Source organism: Hemiscyllium ocellatum, chromosome 12 (genome assembly GCF_020745735.1).
Source record: "Hemiscyllium ocellatum isolate sHemOce1 chromosome 12, sHemOce1.pat.X.cur, whole genome shotgun sequence".
In the NCBI taxonomy this organism is placed as follows: Eukaryota; Metazoa; Chordata; class Chondrichthyes; order Orectolobiformes; family Hemiscylliidae; genus Hemiscyllium; species Hemiscyllium ocellatum.
In genome coordinates, this window is record NC_083412.1 from 10,398,700 (window position 1) to 10,423,219 (window position 24,520).

At 48.6% G+C, this 24,520-nt stretch overlaps 1 protein-coding gene across 4 annotated transcripts in view; it reads right to left on the bottom strand.

The window, feature by feature from the left end:
* Positions 1–314: 314 nt before the first annotated feature.
* LOC132820657 (uncharacterized) overlaps positions 315–24,520 on the bottom strand; it is a 34,331-nt gene continuing 10,125 nt past the window's right edge. The window contains exons 2-8 of one of the 4 annotated variants that reach the window (XM_060832871.1): positions 21,521–21,556; positions 17,931–18,260; positions 6,588–6,689; positions 4,352–4,379; positions 4,133–4,185; positions 2,017–2,048; positions 315–666 (exon numbers count right to left, since the gene is read on the bottom strand). In XM_060832871.1, the coding sequence (XP_060688854.1) occupies positions 2,020–2,048; positions 4,133–4,185; positions 4,352–4,379; positions 6,588–6,689; positions 17,931–18,260; positions 21,521–21,556 (578 nt within the window). In that variant the 3' untranslated portion in view covers positions 315–666; positions 2,017–2,019. Of the gene's footprint in view, positions 667–2,016; positions 2,049–4,132; positions 4,186–4,351; positions 4,383–6,587; positions 6,690–17,930; positions 18,261–21,520; positions 21,557–24,520 lie in introns of all 4 variants that reach the window. The other 3 variants (XM_060832870.1, XM_060832869.1, XM_060832872.1) reach the window with 3 other exon arrangements.

Sequence of the window (24,520 nt, forward strand, 5' to 3'; positions counted from 1 at the left end):
TTGGTTGTGGATGGCATTGATGTTTGTGGGTGTGGTGCCAATCAAACAGAATGCTTTGTCTTGGACGCAGTCAAGCTTCTTGAGTGTTGTTGGAGCTGCACCCATGCAGGTAAGTGGGGAGTATTCCATCATGCAAAAAATGAGGTCTGCAGATGCTGGAGATGACAGCTGCAAATGTGTTGCTGGTCAAAGCACAGCAGGCCAGGCAGCATCTCAGGAATAGAGAATTCGACGTTTCGAGCATAAGGGCTTATGCTCGAAACGTCGAATTCTCTATTCCTGAGATGCTGCCTAGCCTGCTGTGCTTTGACCAGCAACACATTTGCAGCAGTATTCCATCATGCTCCTGACTTGTGCCTTGTAGATGGTGGGCAGGCTGTGGGAGTCACGAGGTGAGTTACTTGCTGCAGTATGACCTGCTATTGTAGCCACTCTGTTCATGGGGAGAGACCAGTTGCATTTCTCAATGGTAACCTTCATGGTGAGGGAGATTCCGTGATGGTGACACCATTTACTATCAAGGGACAATGGTTAGATTCTTACTTATTGGTAATGATACTTGTGTGGCCTGAATTTCACACGTTATTTCTTTTAATCCATATTTGGTCAGTCATCCTCAGGTGAATACACTGTTTTTATACTGGCAACCTGCACTCGACAGCACTGCTGAAAGAAATTTGACAATGCATGAGCAAAGTAGGCAAGAAATATCATTTACTCTCAAATTTTAAAGAGCTCACTAAAGGGATAGCACACGAAAGTACACATGGCCCCACAGGAGTGCTCACTCATTTTCATGAGACAACTGGTAGGTGGCTTAGTCTCAGGGTCACAACGCAGGCATGAGGAGAGTTTGAGAAGGAAGGTCTTTAATTGTAACCTTCAGGAATTGAACCTATGCATCACTTAAATTGTAAACTAGCTGCCCACCCATCTGAGCTAACCTTTGAAGCTTGTGTTCAAGTGGCTCAGTGGTTAGCTCTGCTCTCTCAACACCAGGGACCTTCAGGGGGTTCTGTCTGCATGGAGTTGGTGCATTCTCCCCACTGTTTGTGATATACATAAACCACACAAGTGATTTGGAGGAAGGAATCGGTGGTCTGATTAGCAAGTTTGCAGATGACACTAAGATTGGTGGAGTAGCAGATAATGAAGGGGACTGTCAGAGAATACAGCAGAATATAGATAGATTGGAGAGTTGGGATGAGAAATGGCAGATGGAGTTCAATCCAGACAAATGTGAGGTGATGCATTTTGGAAGATCAAATTCAAGAGCGAAATATACAGAAAATGGAAAAGTCCTGGGGAGAATTGATGTGTAGAGATCTGGGTGTTCAGGTCCATTGATCCCTGAAGGTGGCAACGCAGGTCAAGAAGGCATACGGGATCAACGGGATATTGAGTACATGAGTTGGCAGGTCATGTGACAGTTGTACAAGACTTTGGTTCAGCCACATTTGGAATATTGCATACAATTCTGGTTGCCACATTACCAAAAGGATGCGGATGCTTTGGAGAGGGTGCAGAGGAGGTTCACCAGGATGTTGCCTGGTATGGAGGGTGCTAGTTATGAAGAGAGGTTGAATAGAATAGGATTGTTTTCATTAGAAAGACAGAGCTTAATCTCCTGTGCACTCCCAACTCCCTCCCATTTCCCTCTTTCATCTGTCTGTCTGTCTCCTTCTCTCTTCCTGCCTCCTTGCCCCACACCTCACTCTCCATCTTCCTCTTACTGTCTTTACCTCCACTGGCCCGTCTGTTTCCCTCTTTCACAGTGTCTCCCTCTCTCCGATGCCCTGTTCTCTTTCTCTCTCTCTCCTTCCTCCCTTTCTGCATCCTTCTCAGTCTCACTCCCTTCCCTGTCTCCTTGCCTCTCTCACCATCTCCCTCCCCTCATCTCCCTGCGTCTTTGTTCTTTTCACACCCCTCTTGTCTTTGCCTTTCTTTAAGGTGCATTCTCTCTTTGGAGAGAAGCCAATTCAACTTTGCTTAGTTTTGTAAAAACTAAACACTTACCATTCATTCTGCTTGGAAAGTGACGTTTACATCTGTAAAAAAAAACAAAATCAGTTCTGGTATCGCCCCAAAATGCACTTTCATCTTTATTCAGGGACAGGGCAACATTTTGACTGCTTAGCAAATCATAATCCTCGCAATCAGAATAAAAATTGGACACTTATTGACCATCGCTAATTACCCAGAGGTCGCCCATGTTGCTGTGGATCACACTGAAATCTTGCGCAAGATATTAGAAAGAAATAAAGATTAGATTAGATTACTTACAGTGTGGAAACAGGCCCTTCGGCCCAACAAGTCCACACCGACCCGCCGAAGCGCAACCCACCCATACCCCTACATTCACCCCTTACCTAACACTACGGGCAATTTAGCATGGCCAATTCACCTGACCCGCACATCTTTGGACTGTGGGAGGAAACCAGAGCACCCGGAGGAAACCCACGCAGACACGGGGAGAACGTGCAAACTCCACACAGTCAGTCGCCTGAGGCGGGAATTGAACCCGGGTCTCAGGCGCTGTGAGGCAGCAGTGCTAACCACTGTGCCACCGTGCCACCCACTAAATAAAGGATATCAATTTGATTTATATTAACAACAGCATGACTTTTCAAAAAAGAGTTGACTTTTTTCCAATGATTGGAAATCAGTTGGTCTGAGCATGACCTTATTTAAATCCTGACAAATTCCACACTTGCATTGAAGGCTCTGCAAAGAATGTAGAATTTCCCCAACCCCTTCAGAAAAATCAATGGCAGAGCAGATGCTGTTTCCATATTGGTGATAGGTTAGAGTTTTGCAGTTGGAGAAGCCCACAACACCTTCAACAAAAGCCCTTCGACCCATTGAGTCCATGCTGGTCAAAAAGAACCATCCTCACAATTCTCTCATCCCATTTACCCAGTACTTGGTCTCTCGCCTCAGCGTCACAAGTGCACATCTGAACCCTTCTTCAATATGACAAGGGTTTATGTCTCTCCCACCTTACAGGCGGTGAGTCCAGATTCTCAAACATCCTCGGAGTGAAAAGAAATGTTTCCTCATCCCCTCAACCTTCTGTCCCTTACCATCAATCCATGTCCACACCCTGGTCACTTCACTCTTAATGGAGGGATTAAAGTTTCTTCCCACTTACCCTGTCTGTGCCCCATATTGTTTTATATGCAGTATCTCAATTATGTCCTGTCCCTCTCTCAAACTCCTCTGCTCTAAGGGAAACAACTGTCCAATCTCTCTCCCCCTTACCAAAACTCTCCAGCCCCAAGGCAACATCCTGGTAAATCTCCCTCTGCACCCTCTCCTAGTGCCATCACATCACTCCTAGAATGTAGATTCCAGAAGTGCATACAATACTCTCACTGTGTGGCCTAACCAATGTTTATATGGTTCCACTATCACCTCCCTGCTCTTAAAACTCATGGCTAATAAAGGTAAGTATCCCCATAACCACTTTATCCACCTGTCCTGATCACTTAAGAGACTGGTGGACTTGCCTTAAGTGATCTGCCATGTGCATCCCTCACATTTATAACCACAGCATTACGCTTGAGAGGATACAAGTGACACTGTATTGTATCCATTGCATGGGATCCATGCATCCATCCATTGCAGGATTTCAATTGAACGTTGGAGCTGTTACTCATAGACTAACAAATATAACTGCATATGACTTACTATTCCTGTCCAATTAAACCTTGAAAATACATTGTGCAATTTTATGCCTATCATGGCTTGAATCATTTTACTTCAGTAATGATGCTCTGGCTGAAACAGTCAGCCATTCAACTTTCAACGGGAACACATGTTTGTAAAGGTCACCAAATACTTTCCTCAATTATTGTTTAAGCAAGTGAATACATGCAAGGACAAAACGAAAGATCTGCAGATAGTGGAGAATTGAAGCACACACAAACAGAAGCTCAGCAGGTCTGGCAGCATTGGTGGAGAGAAAAACAGTTAACATTTTGAGCTGTGACCCTTTTTCAGAATTCTCCCTACAGATGCTGCCAGACCTGCTGAGTTTCTCCAGCACTTTCTGTACTTTACATGAATACGTATCAGTTTTCCTTGTCCCCTTCCTTAAAACCATTCTCAAATATCGAAAAATGACACTTACATGTTGCATCTTGTTTATCAAAAGATGGAATTCCATTGGCTGTGATGCTTTTTCTGTAAAAATAGACAAAGATACAATCTTGCTATGAGGTTTGACCAACGTTGAAGCTTATCAATTGCCCGCACATGTAAGAAAGTGGGTATTGAAGTGATTTATTTTAGCACTATATACTTTCCACAATTTGAATATCCCAGTTAACAAATGAAGTAATTTTCCTACCTCTTGATAGCATGTCTTTTGCTTTGCGCTGCTGAAGAGAAGAGATAGTTTCATAAATCATATCAGAGTCAGAGGGTCCTACAGCATGGAGACAGGCCCTTCGGCCCAATCTGGTCCATGCTAACCAAAATGTTCATCCACGCTAACCCCATTTCCCTGCACTTGCCCATATCCTGCTAATCCTTTCCTATCCATATGTTTGTCCAAATGCCTTTTAAATGTTGTTAGTGTACCCGCCTCAACCACTCCTGCTGGCAGCTCATTCCATATGTGTACCACCCTCTCTGTAAAAATGTTGCCCCTCAGGTTCCATTTTATTCTTTGCCCACTACCCTTAAACTGATGCCCTCCAGTCCTCGATTCCCCAACCCTGGGAAAAAGACTGAGTTCATTCACCCTATCCATGCCTCATGATCTTATAAACCTCTGAGGACCCCCTCAATCCCCTATGCTCTAGAGAAAAAAATCCTAGCTTGTCCAACCTCTCCTATAACTCAGATTATTGAGTCATGGTAATGTCCTTGCAAATGTCTTCTGTAATTTTCCCAGTTTAATAACATCCTTCCTCTAACAAGGTGATCACAACTGCACGCAATCCCCAACTGCGGCCTCACCAGCATCCTGTACAGCTGCAAAATAACTTCTCAACTTCCATTCTCAGTGCCCTGACTGATGAAGGCCAGTGTGCCAAAAGCCTTCTTCACTGCCCTGTCTACCTGGGACTCCACTTTCAGAGAAACGCAAACCTGAACTCCAAGGTCCCTTTGATCCACTGCACTCCTTAAGGCCCTATCATTCACCCTGAAACTTCTACCTTGATTTGACTTTCCAAAATGCAAGATCTCACACCTATCTGTATTAAACTCCATTTGCCATTTCTCGGCCCACTTCCCCAGCTGATCAAGGTCCTGCTGCAATTTCTGATGACCTTCCTCACTGTCCACAATACCGCCTATTTTAGCATTGTCTTTAAACTGAGTAATCATGCCTTATACCTTTTCATCCAATCATTGATATGGATAATGAACAGCAAAGAGCCCAGCACCGATGCCTAAGGCACTCCACTTGTCACGGGCCTCCAGTCCAACAAGCATCCTTCCACTATTACCCTCTGCTTCCTACCATCAAGCAGATTGTGTATCCAATTTGCTAGCTCGCCCTGGATTCCATGTGATCTACCCATGTTGGACCTTATCAATAGTGTCTGGGCTATCTATGCCACCCCCATTGCTTTAGACATCTGTTTTTTCCTCCTCCCAATCTTCCCTGCACTATGGAAATCAATCGCAGTCTACCCAATCTTTGTCTATCACTGAAATTCTCCAGCCTCAAGGAAACAACCAGGTAACTCTCCCTCTGCACCTTCTTCCAGTCCTATCACATCCCTTCTAGAATGCAAAATCCAGGTCTGCACACAATGCTCTCGCTATGTAAGGCCTGACCGACATGTTATTGAGTCCCAACATCATGTACTTGCTCTAAAACTCTAGCCTCAGCTAATGAAGGCAAGTATCCTCATTGGCGAGATCAATGATAGGGATGGGGTTGGGAGGAGGTGGGCGGCGGGGAATGAGTTGATTTAACATAAGGGGCACAAGGTTGTGAGGGAATGTGAGGAAAAGGAAATTCGCCCAGAGAGTGGTGGTGAATCTGGAACACAGCCTGTAATGGTTGAACAGGCAGAAACCCTCATCACATTGATAGGCACTTGCAGTGCCCAGGCTCTCGGGCTGTGAAGTTGGGTAAATGGGGTTAGAAGTGTGGTTTGTTTCTGATCAGCACAGTCTTGATGAGCTGAATGGCCTCTTTTCTGTGCTGCAGATCCCCATGGTTGCTACGTTCATGTGAGCTTTCTGCCCATATTAGTCCTTACATGATTTTGTTTTATTGCTTCATTCATTTGGCGGGGGCATAGCTGGCCAGGCCAACATTTATTGCACAGAGGTCAGTTAATAGTCAACAACATGCTATGGGTTTGGCGTCACACATAGGCCAGACACACAAGGATGGCAGTATCCTTCTCTGAATGCCATTAGTGAACCAAATGTATTTTTCTGGCAATCGGCAATGGATTTGCAGTCCTCAGTCTATAATTCCAGATTTCTACTGATTTCAAATTCCACCATTTACTGTGGTGGGATTTGAACTCGGGTCCTCAGAACATTACCTGGACCTCTGGATTAACTAGGCCGTTCCCCCTCCCAAAGTTGCAAGGCCTTGCACAAGCTTCACTTACCTTTGTTGACAATGAAGAAAAATATTAGCGTCACGATGATTAAAATGATAAGAAAAACACCACTTATCACATCAACACGTTGGCATAAGTTCCTTTGAGCATCTGTACAGTGAGAAGTTCCAAAAAAAAACATCAATGATCAGAAATTATCTGCCACAAAGGGACTTGCTCATTCTCATTATAAAATTAAACTCAGAGCAGCATCTTCCATTGATTATTTAGAACAAACATTTGGCACGATGTTCCCTTGGATGCAATAGCACTGATATTTTGTGGCCTAATGACCACACAGGAATGGGAGTAGGCCATGGAACACCTTGAACATGTTCCACCATTCAATAGGATCGTGGCTGATCTATGGCTTGGCTCCGTATACCTGTCTTTGACCCTTATCCCCTTAATACCTCTATCACAAAACTTTGGCTCTCCCAGATTTAAAATTTACCACTGATCCACTGCCATTTGTGAATAAGAGTTCCAAACCTCGGCCATCTTGTGTGTGTAGAAGTGCTTCCTAACCTCTGTCCTGAACAATCTGACCTTCATTTTCAGACTATACTCCAAATTCAAATCTATAAGTGTTCCATCCCACTCATATCTAATCATTCACAGAGCTCCATCAGAATGTCTGGTAAATGTTTTGTCCAGAAACACAGAACAAAACTAGCTAGAGAAACCCAGCAGATCTGGCAACTTCTGTGGAGAGAAAGCGAAGCCGAGTTAATATTGCAGATTGCAAGCACAGAAAGTGATGGAGAAACTCAGCAGGTCTATCGGACACAATTGACAATTCTTGTGCTCTCCCTCCACAGATACTGCCAGACCTGCAGAGTTTCTCCAGCATTCTTTGTTTATATCCTGTAGTGTTAAACCATTTTCTTTCACTTTCTCCTCAGATACTGTCAGACCTGCTGAGTTTCTCCAGCACTTTGTGCTCATAACCTGTAATGTTACCTCTGTTTCTCTGAAATAATTGCAGAGGAATGAGGAGACTGAATCACCTGCTTGTTTTTTTTCCTTGTCTTTTTTGGAGGAGAAAAAGAGCCGAGTCCTTCACTCACGCTGATCAATCTCCTGCTTATTTTTTTTTCTTACCAAGTTCCCCTTTTAGTAACACGTGTAGAGTCCCAGACACCGATCCAGCTCTCTCAGAGTGAATAGAACCCCTAACACTCATCTCCTGCTTATGTTTTCTCCCCCCACAAGGTGCACAAATCTTTATTCGATTTCCACCACCAGGAAGAAAGGAAACATCCGAGTGGCCAGGGACAGGCAGTGCCCTTCACATCAAAGGGCAATGCTGTGTGATCAAACAGTGAAGGGGAGGGTTAAATCAAAATAGAGTTGGAGGGGGAAATAATGCACTCCACTCCCTGCGGCGCCCACCTCTCCCTGAACAACTCCAGGATGTCAGTGGAGACCGCGTGCTCCTTCTCCAAGGACACCCGGGCCCTAACGTAACCACAGAAGAGGGGCAGGCAGTCGGCCCTAACGACCCCCTCCACGGCCCGCTGCCTGGACCTGTTTATGGCCAGTTTGGCCAGGCCCAGGAGCAGACCCACGAGGAGGTCTTCAGACCTGCCCTCCCTCCTCCGCACCGGGTGCCCGAAGATCAGGAGCGTGGGACTGAACTGCAACCAAAAGCAGAGGAGGAGGTTTTAAAGAAATTCAAAAAGGGAGTGCAAATGCCCACTCCCAATGTACACATGGTCCACGGACTCCACAACACCACAGAACAAGCAGTTGGGCTATGACCTGCGGCAGCGTCCAGCCCAGGCCCCCGGCACCCAGCACGTCCCCGACCCTGGTCGCCCTCGCCGCCACGGCCCTCCCCGCCACGGCCCTCCCCCACAACAGCCACTCGAACCCGCGAGCACGGAGGTGCGGATTCCTGAGCAACAGCTCCCTGACGACAGCCGCTACTCCTGCCGGAGGGTAGGCGCGACGCGATTCGACCATGTTCCAGACAGTGATCAGGTCCTGGTAAAAGACAGGCAGCACCTTGAGGGCGACCTCCAAACTGTCACGGTCGACGAACAGGAGCTGCGTGTCGTAGTTGAGGTTACGCACCTGGCGGAAAAAATACGTCGCCAGGGCGCACCACCTGGGAGGAGGCTCGACGTAAAGGTATCGCTGCAAGGTCTGAAGGCGGAACGTCGCGACCTGGGTGCGGACGCACACCAGCAACTGACCACCCTCCTCAATAGGGAGACTCAGAACCTGCGCAGCGACCCAGTGCATCTTTTTGTCCCAGAAGAAGTCGACCAACGTTCTCTGGATGTCAGCGACAAAGCCAGGAGGAAGGACCAAAGTGACCAGCCGGCACCACAGCATGGCGGCCACCAGCTGGTTTATGACCAGCACTCGGCTCCTGTAAGATAGCACTCGGAGCAGTCCTGTCCAGTGGCCTAGGCGAGCTGAGACTTTGGCCTCCAGCTCCTGCCAGTTGGCCGGCCAGGATTCCTCGGTCGGGCTGAGGTAGACCCCCAGGTAGAGGAGATGGGTGGTACTCCAGCTGAACCCCAGTAACTCCCACGGCAGGGAGTCCACCCGCCACGGACCCACCAGTAGCCCGGAACATTTGGCCCAGTTGATCCTAGTGGAAGACGCTGCCGAGTACACGGCCTGGCACTCGCGCATCCTCCCCAGGTCAGCCGGGTCGGTGAAAGTGAGGAGCACGTCGTCGGCGTAGGCCGAAAGGACCACCCCCGTGCCCGCGCCGCGCAGAACCAGCCCCGACAACCTCCTCCGCAAGAGGCGCAGGAAAGGCTCCACGCACAGGGAATACAGCTGGCCGGACAGGGGGCAGCCTTGACGCACTCCTCTCCCGAAGCGAAGGGGCGCCGTCAGGGACCCGTTAACTTTAACCAGACACTCTGCGGCGGCGTACAAAAGTCGGATCCGGGCGACGAACTGCGTCCCGAACCCGAATGCCCGCAGAGTCCCGAGCAGGCACGCGTGATCGACCCTGTCGAACGCCTTCTCCTGGTCGAGAGACAGGAAGGCGCTCGGCAGACCAGCCCGTCGACAGAAACGGATCAGGTCCTGGACGTTGTCATGTATCCTCCGGCCCGGGACCGTGTAGGACTGGTCCGGGTGAATCATGTGGGCCAGCACGGAAGCCAGGCGAGAAGACAACACCCTGGCGAAGATTTTGTAGTCCGTGCTGAGGAGGGAGACCGGACGCCAGTTCTTCAACGAACGAAGGTCCCCCTTCTTTGGCAGTGGGACGATGACCGCCCTGCACCAAGAAAGGGGCAGCTCTCCGGCATTTAGACACTCCCCCAGGACCTGTACATAGTCGCTCCCCAGGACGTCCCAGAACGCTCTGAAGAACTCCACAGTCAGCCCGTCCAGCCCCGGGGTTTGCCCCTCGAGAGCCGGTCGAGGGCGCCGGTCAGCTCCTCTAAAGTGACGGGAGCGTCGAGCCTTCCGGCGTCCTCCGGGCCAAGCTGCGGCAGGTCCTCCCACAGAACTCTGCGAGCACCTCGCTGGACGGATCCGGAGAGAACAGGGCCATGTAATAGGATCGGACGTGGGCCCTGATACCCTCCGGATCCGAGACGAGGGACCCGTCGTCGGCCAGCAGCACAAGGAGCTGCTGACAGGTGCCACGCCTTTTTTCCAGCGAGTAGAAGAAGGGGGAGCCGCGGTCCAGGTCCTGGAGGAGCTGGAGCCGCGACCTCACGTACATGCCCCGAGCCCCGACGAGCTGCAGCTTCCGGAGCGCAGACCAGCCCGTCGACAGAAATGAATCAGGTCCCGGACCAGGTGGACGTTGTCATGTATCCTCCAGCAGTTCGTACACCCCGCGCAGGGCCGGGTCTACGTCGGGCTGACCGAGGCGTGACTCCAGGTCGAGCATCTCCCTCTCCAACTCCCCGATCCTGGATTTCCGCCTCTTTGTCGACCCCCTCGCGTACTCCTGACAGAAGGCACGGACGTGAGCCTTGCCCACGTCCCACCATAGCCTCAGGGAGGGGAAGCTTCCCCGCTTCCTTCTCCAGCCGGCCCAGAAACGACGAAACGAGTCCCGGAACCGCTCGTCCTCCAGCAGCAGTTTGTTAAAGTGCCAGTACGCGGAGCCCAACCTGGCGCCGAATGGAAGGAGTTCCACCCACACCAGGTGATGGTCCGTGCACGACACCTGCCACGTGGAGGCCTTCGGAAAGCAGGAGGCGTACGCCCGCGAAACGTACAGGCGGTCGATTCTGGACGCTCCGACCCCAGGCCTCACAAAGGTGAAGGCGATGGAGTCAGGATGGAGATTCCGCCAGATGTCCACCAGGTCGAAGGACTTGACCAAGTTCCCCAACCTCCTCCCCGACGTCGAACTCGTGCGGGCACTGCCGTGGTCCCTGTCCTCGAGGACGCAGTTAAAATCTCCCCCGAGGATGACGCACTGGTTCTCGTCGATGGAAGCGAGATGAGCGGACACCTCTTCGAAGAAGCTCGCTTGCCTCGGCCCGGCCAGGGGAGCGTAGACGTTCACCAAGTGAAGCACCGCGCCCCCCAACCGAACCGTCAGGTGAAGAAAACGGCCTGGCACTGGCTCCCTGACCCCCAAGATCTCCGGCTGAAAATGAGGGGCCAACAGGATAGCCACCCCGCCAGATCTGCGGGTGAGGTGACTCATGTAGATCCCCCTCGCCACTCCAGGAGCCAGGTGGCATCATCTCCCAGGGTAGTGTGGATTTCTTGCAGGAAGCACACCACGTACCTCCCGTTTAGGAGGACGAGAGAGGGGAACAGAAGTCCCTCGCCGTCACCCGGAGTGCCCCCAAGAAGTTCCTGACGCGCTTTCACTCGTTCGCGTCGAGCCCGGGCACCTGGCATGCAGCGTGGGCTGACCAGTAAACTCATCCGAAGGAGCTCCAGCGGTTGGGCTCTATCCCGGCGACTCTGAGTTTCCTCGGCAAACTCCCAGAGTTCCTTGAGGGGGATGAGGGGGAGATCAGTGGGTGGGGGGGGTACCTGGGACTCAAAAATGTCACTGGAGATGGACTCCGCGTCGTTCCCAGTGTCCTCCACCGATCCCGAACCCTCCTCCAGGAGGTCGCCCTCGGTCATCTACCCCTCCCCCACTGAGAGAATGGGGGCTAGTCCGGCACCGCCAACAGGCCTCAAACCTCCAGCGACCCCACCCCCAGGGTCACCGGTGGTACCCTCCTCGGCAGACCCCTTCCCGGAACGCCCCGAGTTCAGGTCGTCGGGCGGCAGAGGCTCGGGGCCCCAGGACGCCCGGCTCCTCGGGGAAATGGTCCTCCCCCAGGCCCAAGGCCCCCGGATAAACAGTCTGGGAGGGAGGAGTGAGGATAACACCTTCCTCCCCTCCACGACCCAGCAGAGGATTCACCATCATCACCATCATCACGTTCTCCCCGTGTCTGCGTGGGTTTCCTCCGGGTGCTCCGGTTTCCTCCCACAGTCACAAAAGATGTGCAGGTCAGGTGAATTGGCCAAGCTAAATTGCCCGTAGTGTTAGGTAAGGGGTAAATGTAGGGGTATGGGTGGGTTGCGCTTCGGCGGGTCGGTGTGGACTTGTTGGGCCGAAGGGCCTGTTTCCACACTGTAAGTCTAGTCTAATCTAAAAAACCTGCACCACGACCCATGTAGTTATTAAAGTCCTCCCCAGGGGCCAGAGGAGTAGGGGAAGGGGATAGGGTAGTCTCCCCGTGGGCAGGCCTGATGTATTGCTTCTTCCGGGGCGCCTTCTGACCGGTCAGATGCTCACCCCCCCTCCCTGCCAGAGGCTGAGGCATTGTGAGCCTCTGGCTTAGCCCCCAGTGCCAGGGCTTGTGGTGTTGACTTCGGGGGAGGGCGAGTGAGTGCAGCGGCACCACCCTCAGCCGTTGGTGTGAGCTGGGCAGCCTTCTGGGTGGGGCAGTTTTTTCTAATGTGCCCCACCTCGCGGCACAGGTGGCACCGTAAGCCGTCCGCCGTCCGCCATCCAGAAGAGGCGATAGGCCGCGCCCTCGTGGAGGAGGGTGAAAGAGCCCTCGGTGACCTCCTCCCAGGCCAGGCAAATGAACACCTGGCATCGGAAGGAGTATAGGTGGCAGAGGGTGGGGTCCTTAAGACCGAGCAGGAGCGGTTGGACACCTGACCGGATCTCCCCCAAGGTGGTGAGGTGGGGGAGAAGGAGCTCACTGGCAATGAAGGGCGGGACTTTGGAGATCACGACTCTCTGGGCTGTAACCTCCAGAGGGTCAACGGGCAGATGTGTCCCGCCCACAGTGAGCCCCCTCTCCACGGCCAGGTGGACCGCCTGCTCGGTCTTCAGGAAGAATACGGCCTTCCCATACATGCGGGCCGCAGCGACAATGGCCAGTGGGCCGACCACACTAGCCATGGCTTTACTGCAGGCCTCGATGGTCGTGTTGGGATGGGGATAGGCCTTTACCCCCAGACATTTGGTCAGGTGCCTGAAGGGGGTCGTGGTTGCAGCCGGGGTTGGACCAGCCAAGCCTAAGGCAGCGGCTACCACAGCGTAGGTGCAACAGGGCCCTGCGACCTTTTGGCTTGCCATGCTTCGCTGTCTTCCACGGGCTGGGTCCCCAGGCAGCAGCAGCAGTGGAGGCAGGCCTCAGGCAAGTCCCCGGTAGGCCCTTGGTCGCAGCAGTGGGGGCAGACCTGTTGGGGAGGTTCCCCAAGGCAGCCCCAAAATTTAGCCCCGGGCAGCAGTGGTGGAGGTTGTGGGGAGGGGTCCAAGGCAAGTCCCAGGCAACGGTGGTGGAGGCAGGCCTCAGTCAACAACAGCAGTGGAGGCAGGCCTCAAGTGAGTCCCAAGCAGGCCCTTGGTCGCAGAGGTGGGGGCAGACCTGTTGGGAAGGGTCCCCCAGACAAGTCCCAGGCAACAGCAGTGGAGGTGGGCCTCAGGTCGCAGCAGTGGTGGAGGTTGTGGGGAGGGGCCCAAGGCGAGTCCCAGGCAGCGGTGGTGGAGGCAGGCCTCACAGTTGGAGGCAGGCCTCAGGCAAGTCCTAGGCAGGCCCTTGGTCGCAGCAGTGGGGGCAGACCTGTTGGGGAGGGTCCCCAAGGCAAGTCCCAGGCAGCCCCAAAATTGAGTCCCAGGCACCAGCAGTGGAGGTGGGCCTCTAGCAGCAGCTGCAGTGGTGGAGGTCCTGGGAAGGGCCCCGAGGCAAGTCCCAGGCAGCAGCAGTGAGGCAGGCCCCAAGCAATAACAGCTGAGGCAGGTCTGGGCGGGGTCCCAGAGATCAGCAGTGGGAGTGGGCCCCAGGTCAGCAGCAACACTCCCTTGATCTGGGTGAGGGCCAGGCTGCAGCTCCAAAAGTAGGCCCAGGACTCAAAGCTCTCACCTCCTTCTTTCCTCGTCCTTGGCTTGGCAAAATAACATAAACTCAAACACAGGTTCTTACAGGAACGATGTCAGAGAGGGAGAGGATCAGCATGGATATGTTCTCAGGGTCTCCAGCAGTTAAAAAACTTGAACAGCAGCCGCAAACAGTCTGTTTGCTAAAACCAAACCAATCCAAACCCTGAAATTGGAGAACTGATCACTCTCCTTTCATTGTACAAGTATTTTAAAAGAAAAAAATTAAAAGTCTTCTCAAGTCGGGGTCCTGGATCACATTTTTTACCATTTTAATGTGTACGCCTGCCTGGCAGAAACATTTAAGCACTATGTCTAATTTCTCCAAGTGCTGTTGATTGGTTTTCCTGGTTATTAGCATGTCATCCAGATCAAAGGCACCCTTTGTAAAATGTTCTCCATCACCCATTGGAAAAAGACACTGGCTGATGATATCCCAAATGGCAATCTTGTATATTGCTACAAACCTTTCTGGGTATTTAATGAGAACTTCACTCAGGTAATTTTGAGCCAAGGAAGTTGTATCTTTCTCAACCAATTCTGTCCAATCAAGCTTGGGCCTGAACCTCTTACAACAATCAGTATTTGCACCAACTGGTTCTCATGGGTGACTAGAACCAAAGGCGTACTCTTCACCAGTAACGATTCCCAGGGATACATTCTCAGCTGGGCCGAGGGTTTGTGCACATGTAAAGGTTGGAGTTCAGAGCTAATCTTGTTAAAGATTGGTTCCACAACCACAGATACAGCTGCACCAGCAATGACCTGCATGAGAACTAAGTGACCATTTAACCAGCCGCTAATTTTAATTAGAAAGCAAAATACTGATTCTGGAAATGAGAAACAGAAATAGAAAATGCTGGAAAAGCTCAGCAGGTCTGGCAGTGTCTGTGGAGAGAAATCAGAGCATAAGTTTCGGGTATAGTGATTCACTCTGAGGAAGGGTCACTGAACCCGAAACATTAACATTAATTTTAATCGGTTCCGATTTTGATGTCACTAGGCAATTTAATTATTCCCAACCACGTGTCGATGCACTTTCCAGGAATGGATTCTCCTGGATACTGACCTATGAGTTCTCCCACTGAGGTCAGACCTCCTACAACTGTTTCGCTGTCTCGAGTCTGCATAATGGCGGCAACTATAATGTTGAACCGTGTGGTGCTGGAAAAGCGCAGCAGGCAAGGGCCTGCTAGCTCAGAGCCAGAAGAACATTTGGCTAACGCTTGGCTTTGTTTTTGGGTTTTGTTGTTGGCTGGCTGAGGCCCCTCTACTCAGGGTATGCCCTCTGTAAGGCTCTGCAATTGCCTCGAGTAAGTGGTGCTCCCCAAGCTCAGTTAGATCGATGAGTGTGTCAACCTCCATTGGGATGCCCTGTAGCTCACATTGTTCACCTGCCACATTTTCTACTGACAAAGCCAGTTGCAGCGCCATTTGAAGTCCAGTTGGGCTTCAGCTAGTCAGCATATTTTGCATGGTTACATCATTAATCCCAAATACCAAACAGCCTCTCAGCATCCAATTCAGGGTTAACCCAAAATCACAGGCCTCTGCCAGTTGTCTTAACCTTGTCAAAAATCCCAAAAAGGATTCATCCTATTTTCAAATAGCCAAATAAAACTGATAGCATCTCCATTTTGGAGGCTTGAGATTCTTGAACTGAAGTCATCAATTCTTGTTAGTATTTGATACCTCCGGAAAAGATGGGCTCCTGATAACTGAAATTGCTGCAGGTCTGCAAGCAGTCAGAAAGATTACTCATTTCTTTTCATCTGCCCCAATGTCATTTGTCTGGAAAGTAAATTTTGCATTTTTAGCACGTACTGGACTGTGTCTTTGACAGCAGGATTGAACAAATCAAACTTCCCAAATCAAACTTCCCAGAAATGCTTAGCATAACTCAAAGACAATGGCTGAGAGCGAATTTTCTTCAGGAGTCGACTGTTTCTCTTGATGATGCTGATATAACTGCACAGAGTCTGGTATCCTGTCACCAACTCGCTGTTTATTCACACATGTACAATGCATGGGCTCTGACCAGCTAGCTCAGAGCCAGACCCGAGAATGATGGGATTCTCTGAATCTCCTGTCAATCTGTGTCAGCCAGAGCTCCCTGATTGACCAAGCTGAACAATCCCAATCAAGGATCTCACAGTCAATGAGATCCACTGGACCTTTGTTCCAATCACTACATTGTCTCTCTCCACAGATGGTGCCAGACCTGCTGAGTTTCTCCTGTACAGTACATCCTGTGGTTATAATGTATAATATTAACTCTGTTTTCTTCTCTCTTTCTCTCTCTCTCTCTGTCTCCACAGACCCTGCCGGAACTGCTGAGCTTCTCCAGTACTTTTACTTAGAGTCATCGAGTCATAGAGGTGTACAGCACGGAAACAGACCCTTCGGTCCAATCCGTCCGTGCCAACCAGATATCCCAACCCAATCTAGTCCCACCTGCCAGCACCCGGCCCATTTCCCTCCAAACCCTTCCTATTCATATACCCATCGAAATGCCTCTTAAATGTTGCAATTGTACCAGTCTCCACCACTTCCTCTGGCAGCTTATTCCATACACGTAGCACCCTCTGCGTGAAAAAGTTGCCCCTTAGGTCTCTTTTATATCTTTCCCCTCTCATCCTAAACCCATGCCCTCTAGTTCTGGACTCCCCCACCCTGGGGAAAAGACTTTGTCTACTTATCCTATCCATGCCCCTCGTAATTTTGTAAACCTCTATAAGGTCACCCCTCAGCCTCTGATGCTCCAGGGCAAACAGCCCCAGTCTGTTCAGCCTCTCCTTATAGCTCAAATCCTCCGAAGTTTGGGAGAAGATTTGTAGCTCGGGTGCTTGTTGTTGCGGTTCTGTTCGCCGAGCTGGGAATTTGTGTTGCAGACGTTTTGTCCCCTGTCTAGGTGACATCCTCAGTGCTTGGGAGCATCCTGTGAAGCGCTTCTCTGATCTTTCCTCCGGCATTTGTAGTGGTTTGAATCTGCCACTTCCAGTTATCAGTTCCAGCTGTCCGCTGCAGTGGCCGGTATATTGGGTCCAGGTCGATGTGCTTATTGATTGAATCTGTGGATGAGTGCCATGCCTCTGTTTGGCTTGCCTTATAATAGTAGTGTTGTCCCAGTCGAATTCATGTTGCTTGTCATCTGCATGTGTGGCTACTAAGGATAGCTGGTCATGTCGTTTCGTGGCTAGTTGGTGTTCCTCCAACCCTGGCAACATCCTTGTAAATCTTTTCTGAACCCTTTCAAGTTTCACAACATCTTTCCAATAGGAAGGAGACCAGAATTGCATGCAATATTCCAACAGTGGCCTAACCAATGACCTTTATAGCCGCAACATGACCTCCCAATTCCTGTACACAATACTCTGACCAATAAAGGAAAGCATACCAAACGCTGCCTTCACTATCCTATCTACCTGCGACTCCACTTTCAAGGAGCTATGAACCTGCACTCCAAGGTCTCTTTGTTCAGCAACACTCCCCAAGACCTTACCATTAGAGTGTGTAAGTCCTGATGAGATTTGCTTTCCCATAATGTAGCATTTATCTGAATTAAACTACACTTCTGTTTCAGATCTTCAGCATCCTGCTGTTTTGCGTTTTATATTGGAAACTTTATCTGTCCCAAAGGGAGACTGAAAAGGAAGGAAACTGGATGGCACATGGACTGACCACAGCAATACAACAAGATAGCTCACAACCGTCTCCTCAGGGGGCTAACAGAGGCACTGTCACCGACCCAGCCAGAGATGCCCATGTCTCATGAATGAATCCTTGCTGATCGAACATTCATGAGAATGTCATGACATCCAAGGCTATGACCCTAATGTTGGCAAGTGGGACGAGTATGGATTTAATTTATTTTTGACAGTCCAGGCATGATGGGACACAAGGCCTCTTCTGTAAGAATAATGTGGGAATATTCTTAGATTTAAAAATGGATTTATATTTATCATTTGTTCATCGACAGAAAGGTCAGGTATTACAGTGGAAAAACATCTCACCTTGTTCTGCTTTGTATCGCCACTCATCTTCCTGAGTAATGGAAACATGTTTACTAAATGGGGAATACACCCAATTTCCGAAAACCTTTGTTTTATAATTGCAGCTGTAATTTCCAAAGGAGTGAATTCCCAACTTGATTGTAAACGTCGCTGTCTTCTCGTCTCTAGTTAGGTGAAGAAACTGTGTGTAATTTTGATGCTGACTGTTGTACAGATAGTAAGTGTCCTCACTGGAGCGAATATCACCTTGGCAAGTAATGGCAATAACTTGACCATCTGAACTGGACTGTGGTGCTGGGAATTTATGAATAGTCGGTGGCGAGGGTCTGTCTGCAATAGAAAGAGATGTCAGGAAATGGCACAGCAATTCACAACAACGATTATACACAGGGGCATTCAAACCTTTTGAAAATTAACCCCAGAGACCCATGTAACTTTTCAGGACACTTGGAGAAAAGAAGGTTTAGGGGTGACGATGGTAGGACGATCGTATGAGGAAAGGCTGAGGCAATTGGGGCTGTTTTCATTGGAGAAAAGAAGGTTTAGGGGTGACTTGACAGAGGTGTACAGGATGATCAGGGGTTTAGATAGGGTTGACCATGAGAACCTTTTTCCACGTATGGAGTCAGCTATTACGAGGGGGCATAGCTTTAAATTAAGGGGAGGTAGGTATAGGACAGATGTTAGGGGTAGATTCTTTACTCAGCGAGTCGTGAGTTCATGGAATGCCCTGCCAGTAACAGTGGTGGACTCTCCCTCATTATTGCATTTAAACGGGCATTGGATAGGCATATGGAGGATAGTGGGCTAGTGTAAGTTAGGTGGGCTTGGATCGGTGCAACATCGAGGGCCGAAAGGCCTGTACTGCGCTGTATCTTTCTATGTTCTATGTTCTGTGACACAGGCTGGAATCTGACCATGGCAGATACCGGGATTTGAATTCAAAGATAGCCTGGAATTAAGATGTTAACAATGACCTTCAATACGAAAGTTAGCAAATTCTAATGAGGGAAAATGTGAAGCAGTCCATTTAAGAACAAAAGATCAGAAGACTATTTAAATGGAGAAACAGTGCAGAAAGCTGCAACACAACGGGACTTGGGGGAGGGAGGGACTTGTGCAGAAACACAGAGAGCAAGAACACTGGGGAAGCAATCTATGCCTTAGATTAGATTCCCTACAGTATGGAAACAGGCCCTTCAGCCCAACAAGTCTACATTGACCCTCTGAAGAGCAACCCACCCAGACTAATTCCCCCACCCAGGCTCATTCCTCCACCCCTATGTTTACCCCTGACTAATGCACCCAACACCACGGGTAATTTAGCACAGTCAATTCACCTAACCTGTACATCTTTGGACTGTGGGAGGAAACCCACGCAGACACGGGGAGAATGTGCAAACTCCACACAGACAGTTGCCTGAGGTGGTAATCGAACCCAGGTTCTTGATGTTATGAACTGCAGTGCTAACCGCTGAGCCACTGTGCCACCCATGTAGCAGGAAGGGCTAAAGAAAGGCATTTGGCAAAGTTGGCTTAACTGGTCAGACTACTGAGGATAGAAGTTAAGACATTACGTTACAGTTGTACAAGACATTGGTGAGGCCACTTTTAGACTACTGCGTGCAATTCTGGTAGCCCTACTTTGGGAAGGATGTTGTTAAACTATAAAGTGTACAGAAAAAAAAGTGTACAAGAATATTGCTAAACTGCAAGGTTTGAGTTAGAAGGAGAGCCCGGATAGGCTGGGATTCCTTTCCCTGGAATGTTAAAGGCTGAGGGGTGACCTTATGGAGGCTTACAAGATCACGAGGGGCATAAATAAGGTGAATTGCCCTTTCCCTAGTGTAGGGGAGTCCAAAACTAGAGAGGATAGATTTCAGGTGAGAGGGGAAATATTTCAAGGGGACCTGAGGGAAAAACTTCTCAGAAGGTGGTGCAAATATGGAACGAGCTGCCAGAGGAAGAGGTAGAGGCAGGAACAATTACAATTTTTAAAAGACATTCAGACAGCTACATGAGCAGAAAGTATTTCAGGAATATGGGCCAAGTGCAGGAAAATATTCAGTTTACGACACCTGGTCAGCATGGACTGGTTGGACCTATGGCACTATGAATGTTGACTCTTATTTCAATGGGATTGGAGCAGAAAAGTAGGGATGTCTTACTGCAGCTGTACAAGGTGCTGCTGAGACCACATCTGGACTACTGTGAGCAGTTGTGGTCCCCTTTACCTGAGGAAGGATGTAGCTGTATTGAAGGTAGTTCAGAGGAAGATCACAAGTTGATTCCGGAGATTAAGTCAATTATTTATCAATTAAATCATCACTTTTCATGACCCTGAAGACGAAAAGCAAAATTTGTATTGTCAGCACGCCCATTGCCTTTATCGCCTCCAGATAAATCCATGTAGGTATGCATGCAGATGAGAATATAAGTTGGGAAGTGTTGTTGCAGTGTACAAGGTTTCTGCATCCAGACTACCGCAAAGAGGTTTGGTCTCCTTACTTGAGGAGGGATATAGCTGCAGCAGAGGCAGTTCAGAGAAAGTTCACTAGATTGATTCCACAGATAAAAGCCTGATGTAAGGAGAGACTGAGCAGTTTGGACTTCTACTCTCTGGAGTTTAGGAGAATGAGATCTAACAAAGGTACATATGAAAGGGGATTGACAAAATAGACTTGGAGATGGTGTTTCCTTATCGTCTTATGGAGTCATAAAGCATGGAAACAGACCCTTCAGTCTAACCGGTTCATGCCACACATAATCCCACACTAAAATAGTCCCACCAGCCTGGCCCATATCCCTCCAAACCTTTCTTATTCATGTACTTATCCAAATGTCTTTTAAACATTGTTATTGTACCCACATCCACCACTTTCTCAGGAAATTCATTCCACCAGCAAACCACCCTCTGTGTAAAACATTTGCTCCTCATGTCTTTGTTGAATCTTTCTGCTCTTGTTTAAGAATATGCCCTCTACATTTGAAATCCCTCATCTTAGGCAGAAATCAACTACCATTAACTTTATCTGTACACCTCATTACTTTATAAACTTCCATCAAGTCGCCTCTCACCCTCCGACACTCCAGTTTGTCTGCCTGCCTATTATATAATGGTAATTCAGTTTAAATCATATACATCTATTAGATTATTTTGTACTTTAACTTTTGCTGTGCTTCAGCTACTATATTATTAATAATTCACTGAGTCTTCTAGAGTTGATTATTTGCAGAGTCTGGGATTTGCCTGGTTAGGAGTCATTGAGGGCAATTTTATAGGTCTTTGAAGGTTTTAGTTTTGCTGTCTTGCCAATGCAGAGGTAGGAAGGCTGTCTTTCTCTGTTTTGTAACAGTGTACACACTCATTAAAACTAGAGTAGAACCCAATCAACACTGCAACAAAAAATGAGTAAGGCTCACTTGAGATAAGCAAATCACTCTCTGAACCAATTCCTGGAAACTGCATGCCAACGACTGTCATACATTAGTTCAATTTGGCCAAAGAAATGTTTCTGATAACTAACTATATTAGGGTTACAATATGAACATAATATGAACAACATTTCATTTCAAACATGCACACTTACACACATCTTCCTGTCCGACGAGACCACGAAGATGGACTAGAGAGGAGGAAAAAGAAATAATAATTAAAGGATAACAGGTAGGACTAGAGTCAATTTTGTGCTCATTCTAAATCTAGCTAAGTGTATGCAAGAAAGAGAGTGAGTGAGTGTGAGAGAGAGAGGGGCATATTATGTGTGGGAGAGAGTATGTGAGTAAGTGACACATTCTCTCTCAATGTGAGACAGCATGAGAGAGAAAGTACGCACGTGTAGGTACGTGTGTATGAGAGAGATACTGATAGTGTGTATGAGATCACGAGACAGACAGCATGTATGTGTTTGTGTGCGAATGAGAGAGATAGTGAGAGAACGTGTGTGTGTGAGAGAGAGTGTGTGTATGTGTGAGTGAATGAGTGTGTGGGAGAGAGAGCGATGGTGAGAGAGTGTGTGCGTGAGGGAGAGAGAGAGATTGGGAGACAGTTTGTGTGTAAGAGAGTATGTGAGAGGGAGAAAGATAGAGTAAGACAGCATGACAGAGTGTGCACATGCATGTGTGAAATAGAGAGAGACTGCGTCTGTTTTTTGAGACGAATCTGTGTGTGTGTGTGAGAGTGTGTGTGTATGTATATGTGTCTGAGAAAGTGTATGAGAGAATGGGCAAGAGAGAGTGTGCAAGAGAACATGTGGGAGAGAGATGTGAGAGACAGTGTGTATATGTGAAAGGGCACGTGTGTGTGTGTATCTATTAGAGAGTGTGTGTGAAAGAGTGTTAAGAGAGCATGAGAAAGAGTGTGCACATGTCTGTGAGATAGAGAGTCTATTTTGTAAGATGAGGAGGAGTCAGTGTACTGCTATGGGAATGAGATACTGAGATTGCATGATCAGCCATGATTGGACTGAATGGTGATGCAAGCTTGAAGGGTCAAATGACCTACTCCTACACCTATTTTCTATGTTTCAATGTTTCAATGCGTGTGTGTGAGAGAGAAAGAGTGACAGTGTGTGTATGTCTGTGTCTGAGAAAGGTGTATGTGAGTGTGTGTGAGAGAGAGAGAGAGAGAGAGAGAACATGAGTGTGTGTTCAGGTGCTCCCTTCCCCCGTATCTGCAAGTGATACATTCCAAGATGCCCGAAGCCACAGATCATGGTGAACCCTATCATTTAAATAGGAAACCTACCTCCCCTGCAGTCCCCTAGAATTATTTCTGGAATGTTCCATGTAATATTTTTGGACCACGGTAAACCACGGATAACTGAAACCGAGTCAGCGGCTATGAGGGTTCTACTGTAAATATCTATGAGAGTGTGTGACAAACTGTGTGAGAGACAGAGTGCATCTGTGTGAGAGTGCGAATGAGAGAGAAAAAGTGTAACAGCAGAAGAGAGAGGATGCACATACAAGTGTGAGATAGAAAGTGTGTCAGTTTTGTAAGAGAGAGAGGAGTCTGTATGTATCTCTGAGGAAGTGTGTGTGAGAGACAGACAGTGTATGTGAGAGTATTTTGTATAAACTGATGATGAAAGAGTTATATCAAAGCTAAGTTAATCAGCAATGCTCAATGACTGACAGTAAGAGTTAGCTGGATTATTTTCACATTGTTTGCTGATGTAGTGAACAATTGTACTACCTGGATAATGCAGAAACCTGCAGGCTGCTTATTAGCACAATCCGCAGGACGGAGAGATTACCTAATGAGCAAAGGCTTAACAGGTTGGGATTCTACCCAAGAATGAGAGGTAATCTCACTGAAACATATAACAGCCTGACAGGGTCAATGCTGAGAGGATGTTTCTAGCTCATGGGAGAGTCTGGGACCGGAGGGAGTTGTCTCAGAATAAAGAGATGCCAATTGAAGATTGAGATGAGGAGGAATTTCTTCTCTGAGGATGGTAAGTCTTTGAAACTCCTTGCCGTATTGTGTAGGGGAACAGAGTTCTTACATATGTTTAAGACTGCGACAGAGAGATTTTTGATTAGTCAAGGAACTAAGGGAAAGACCAGGAGAGTGCAGTTGCTCACTGGTTAGCACTGCTGCCTCACAGCACTAGGGACCTGGGTTTAGTTCCAGCTTTGGGTGACTATCTGGGGTGGAGTTTGCACATTCTCCCTGTGTCTGCGTGGGTTTGCTCCGGTTTCAAAGAACATTATAGCACCTGAGCAGGCCCTTCAGCTCTCCAACCCTGTGCCGATCCACATCCTCTATCTAAACCTACTGCATATTCTCTAAGGATCGATATCCCTTTGCCCCCTGCCCATTCATATATTCCTGTGCCTGCTCCCCCCCCCCCCCCCCACCTTCGCTGTCAATGCATTCCATGCACCTACCACCCTCTGCGTGAAAAACTTTCTACATATATCTACCCTAAACATATCCCCTCTTACTTTGAACTCATGACCCTTTGTAATTAAGTCCCCCACTCTGGGAAAAAGCTTCTTGCTATCCATCCTGTTTACACCTCAATCAGGTCCCCCCTCAACCTCCATCTTTCTAATGAAAATAATCCTAATCTACTCAACCTCTCTTCATAGCTAGCACCCTCCATATCAGGCAACATCCTGGTGAACCTCCTCTCCACCCTCTCCAAAGCATCCACATCCTTTTGGTAATGTGGTGACCAGAACTGTACGCAGTATTCCAAATGTGGCCGAACCAAAGTCTTATTCAGCTGTCACATGACCTGCCAACTCTTGTACTCAATACCCCGTCCGATGAAGGAAAGCATGCCGTGTGCCTCCTTGACCACTCTATTGACCTGCGTTGTTACCTTCAGAGAATAATGGATCTGAACACCCAGACCTCCCTGTACATCAATTTTCCCCAGGACTTTTCCATTTACTATATAGTTCGCTCTTGAATTGCATCTTCCAAAATACATCACTTTGCATTTGCCCGGATTGAACTCCATCTGCCATTTCTCTGTCCAACTATATTCTGCTGTATTCTCTGACAGTCCTCTTCACTATCTGTTACTCCACCAATCTTAGTGTCATCTGCAAACTTGCTAATCAGACCACCTATA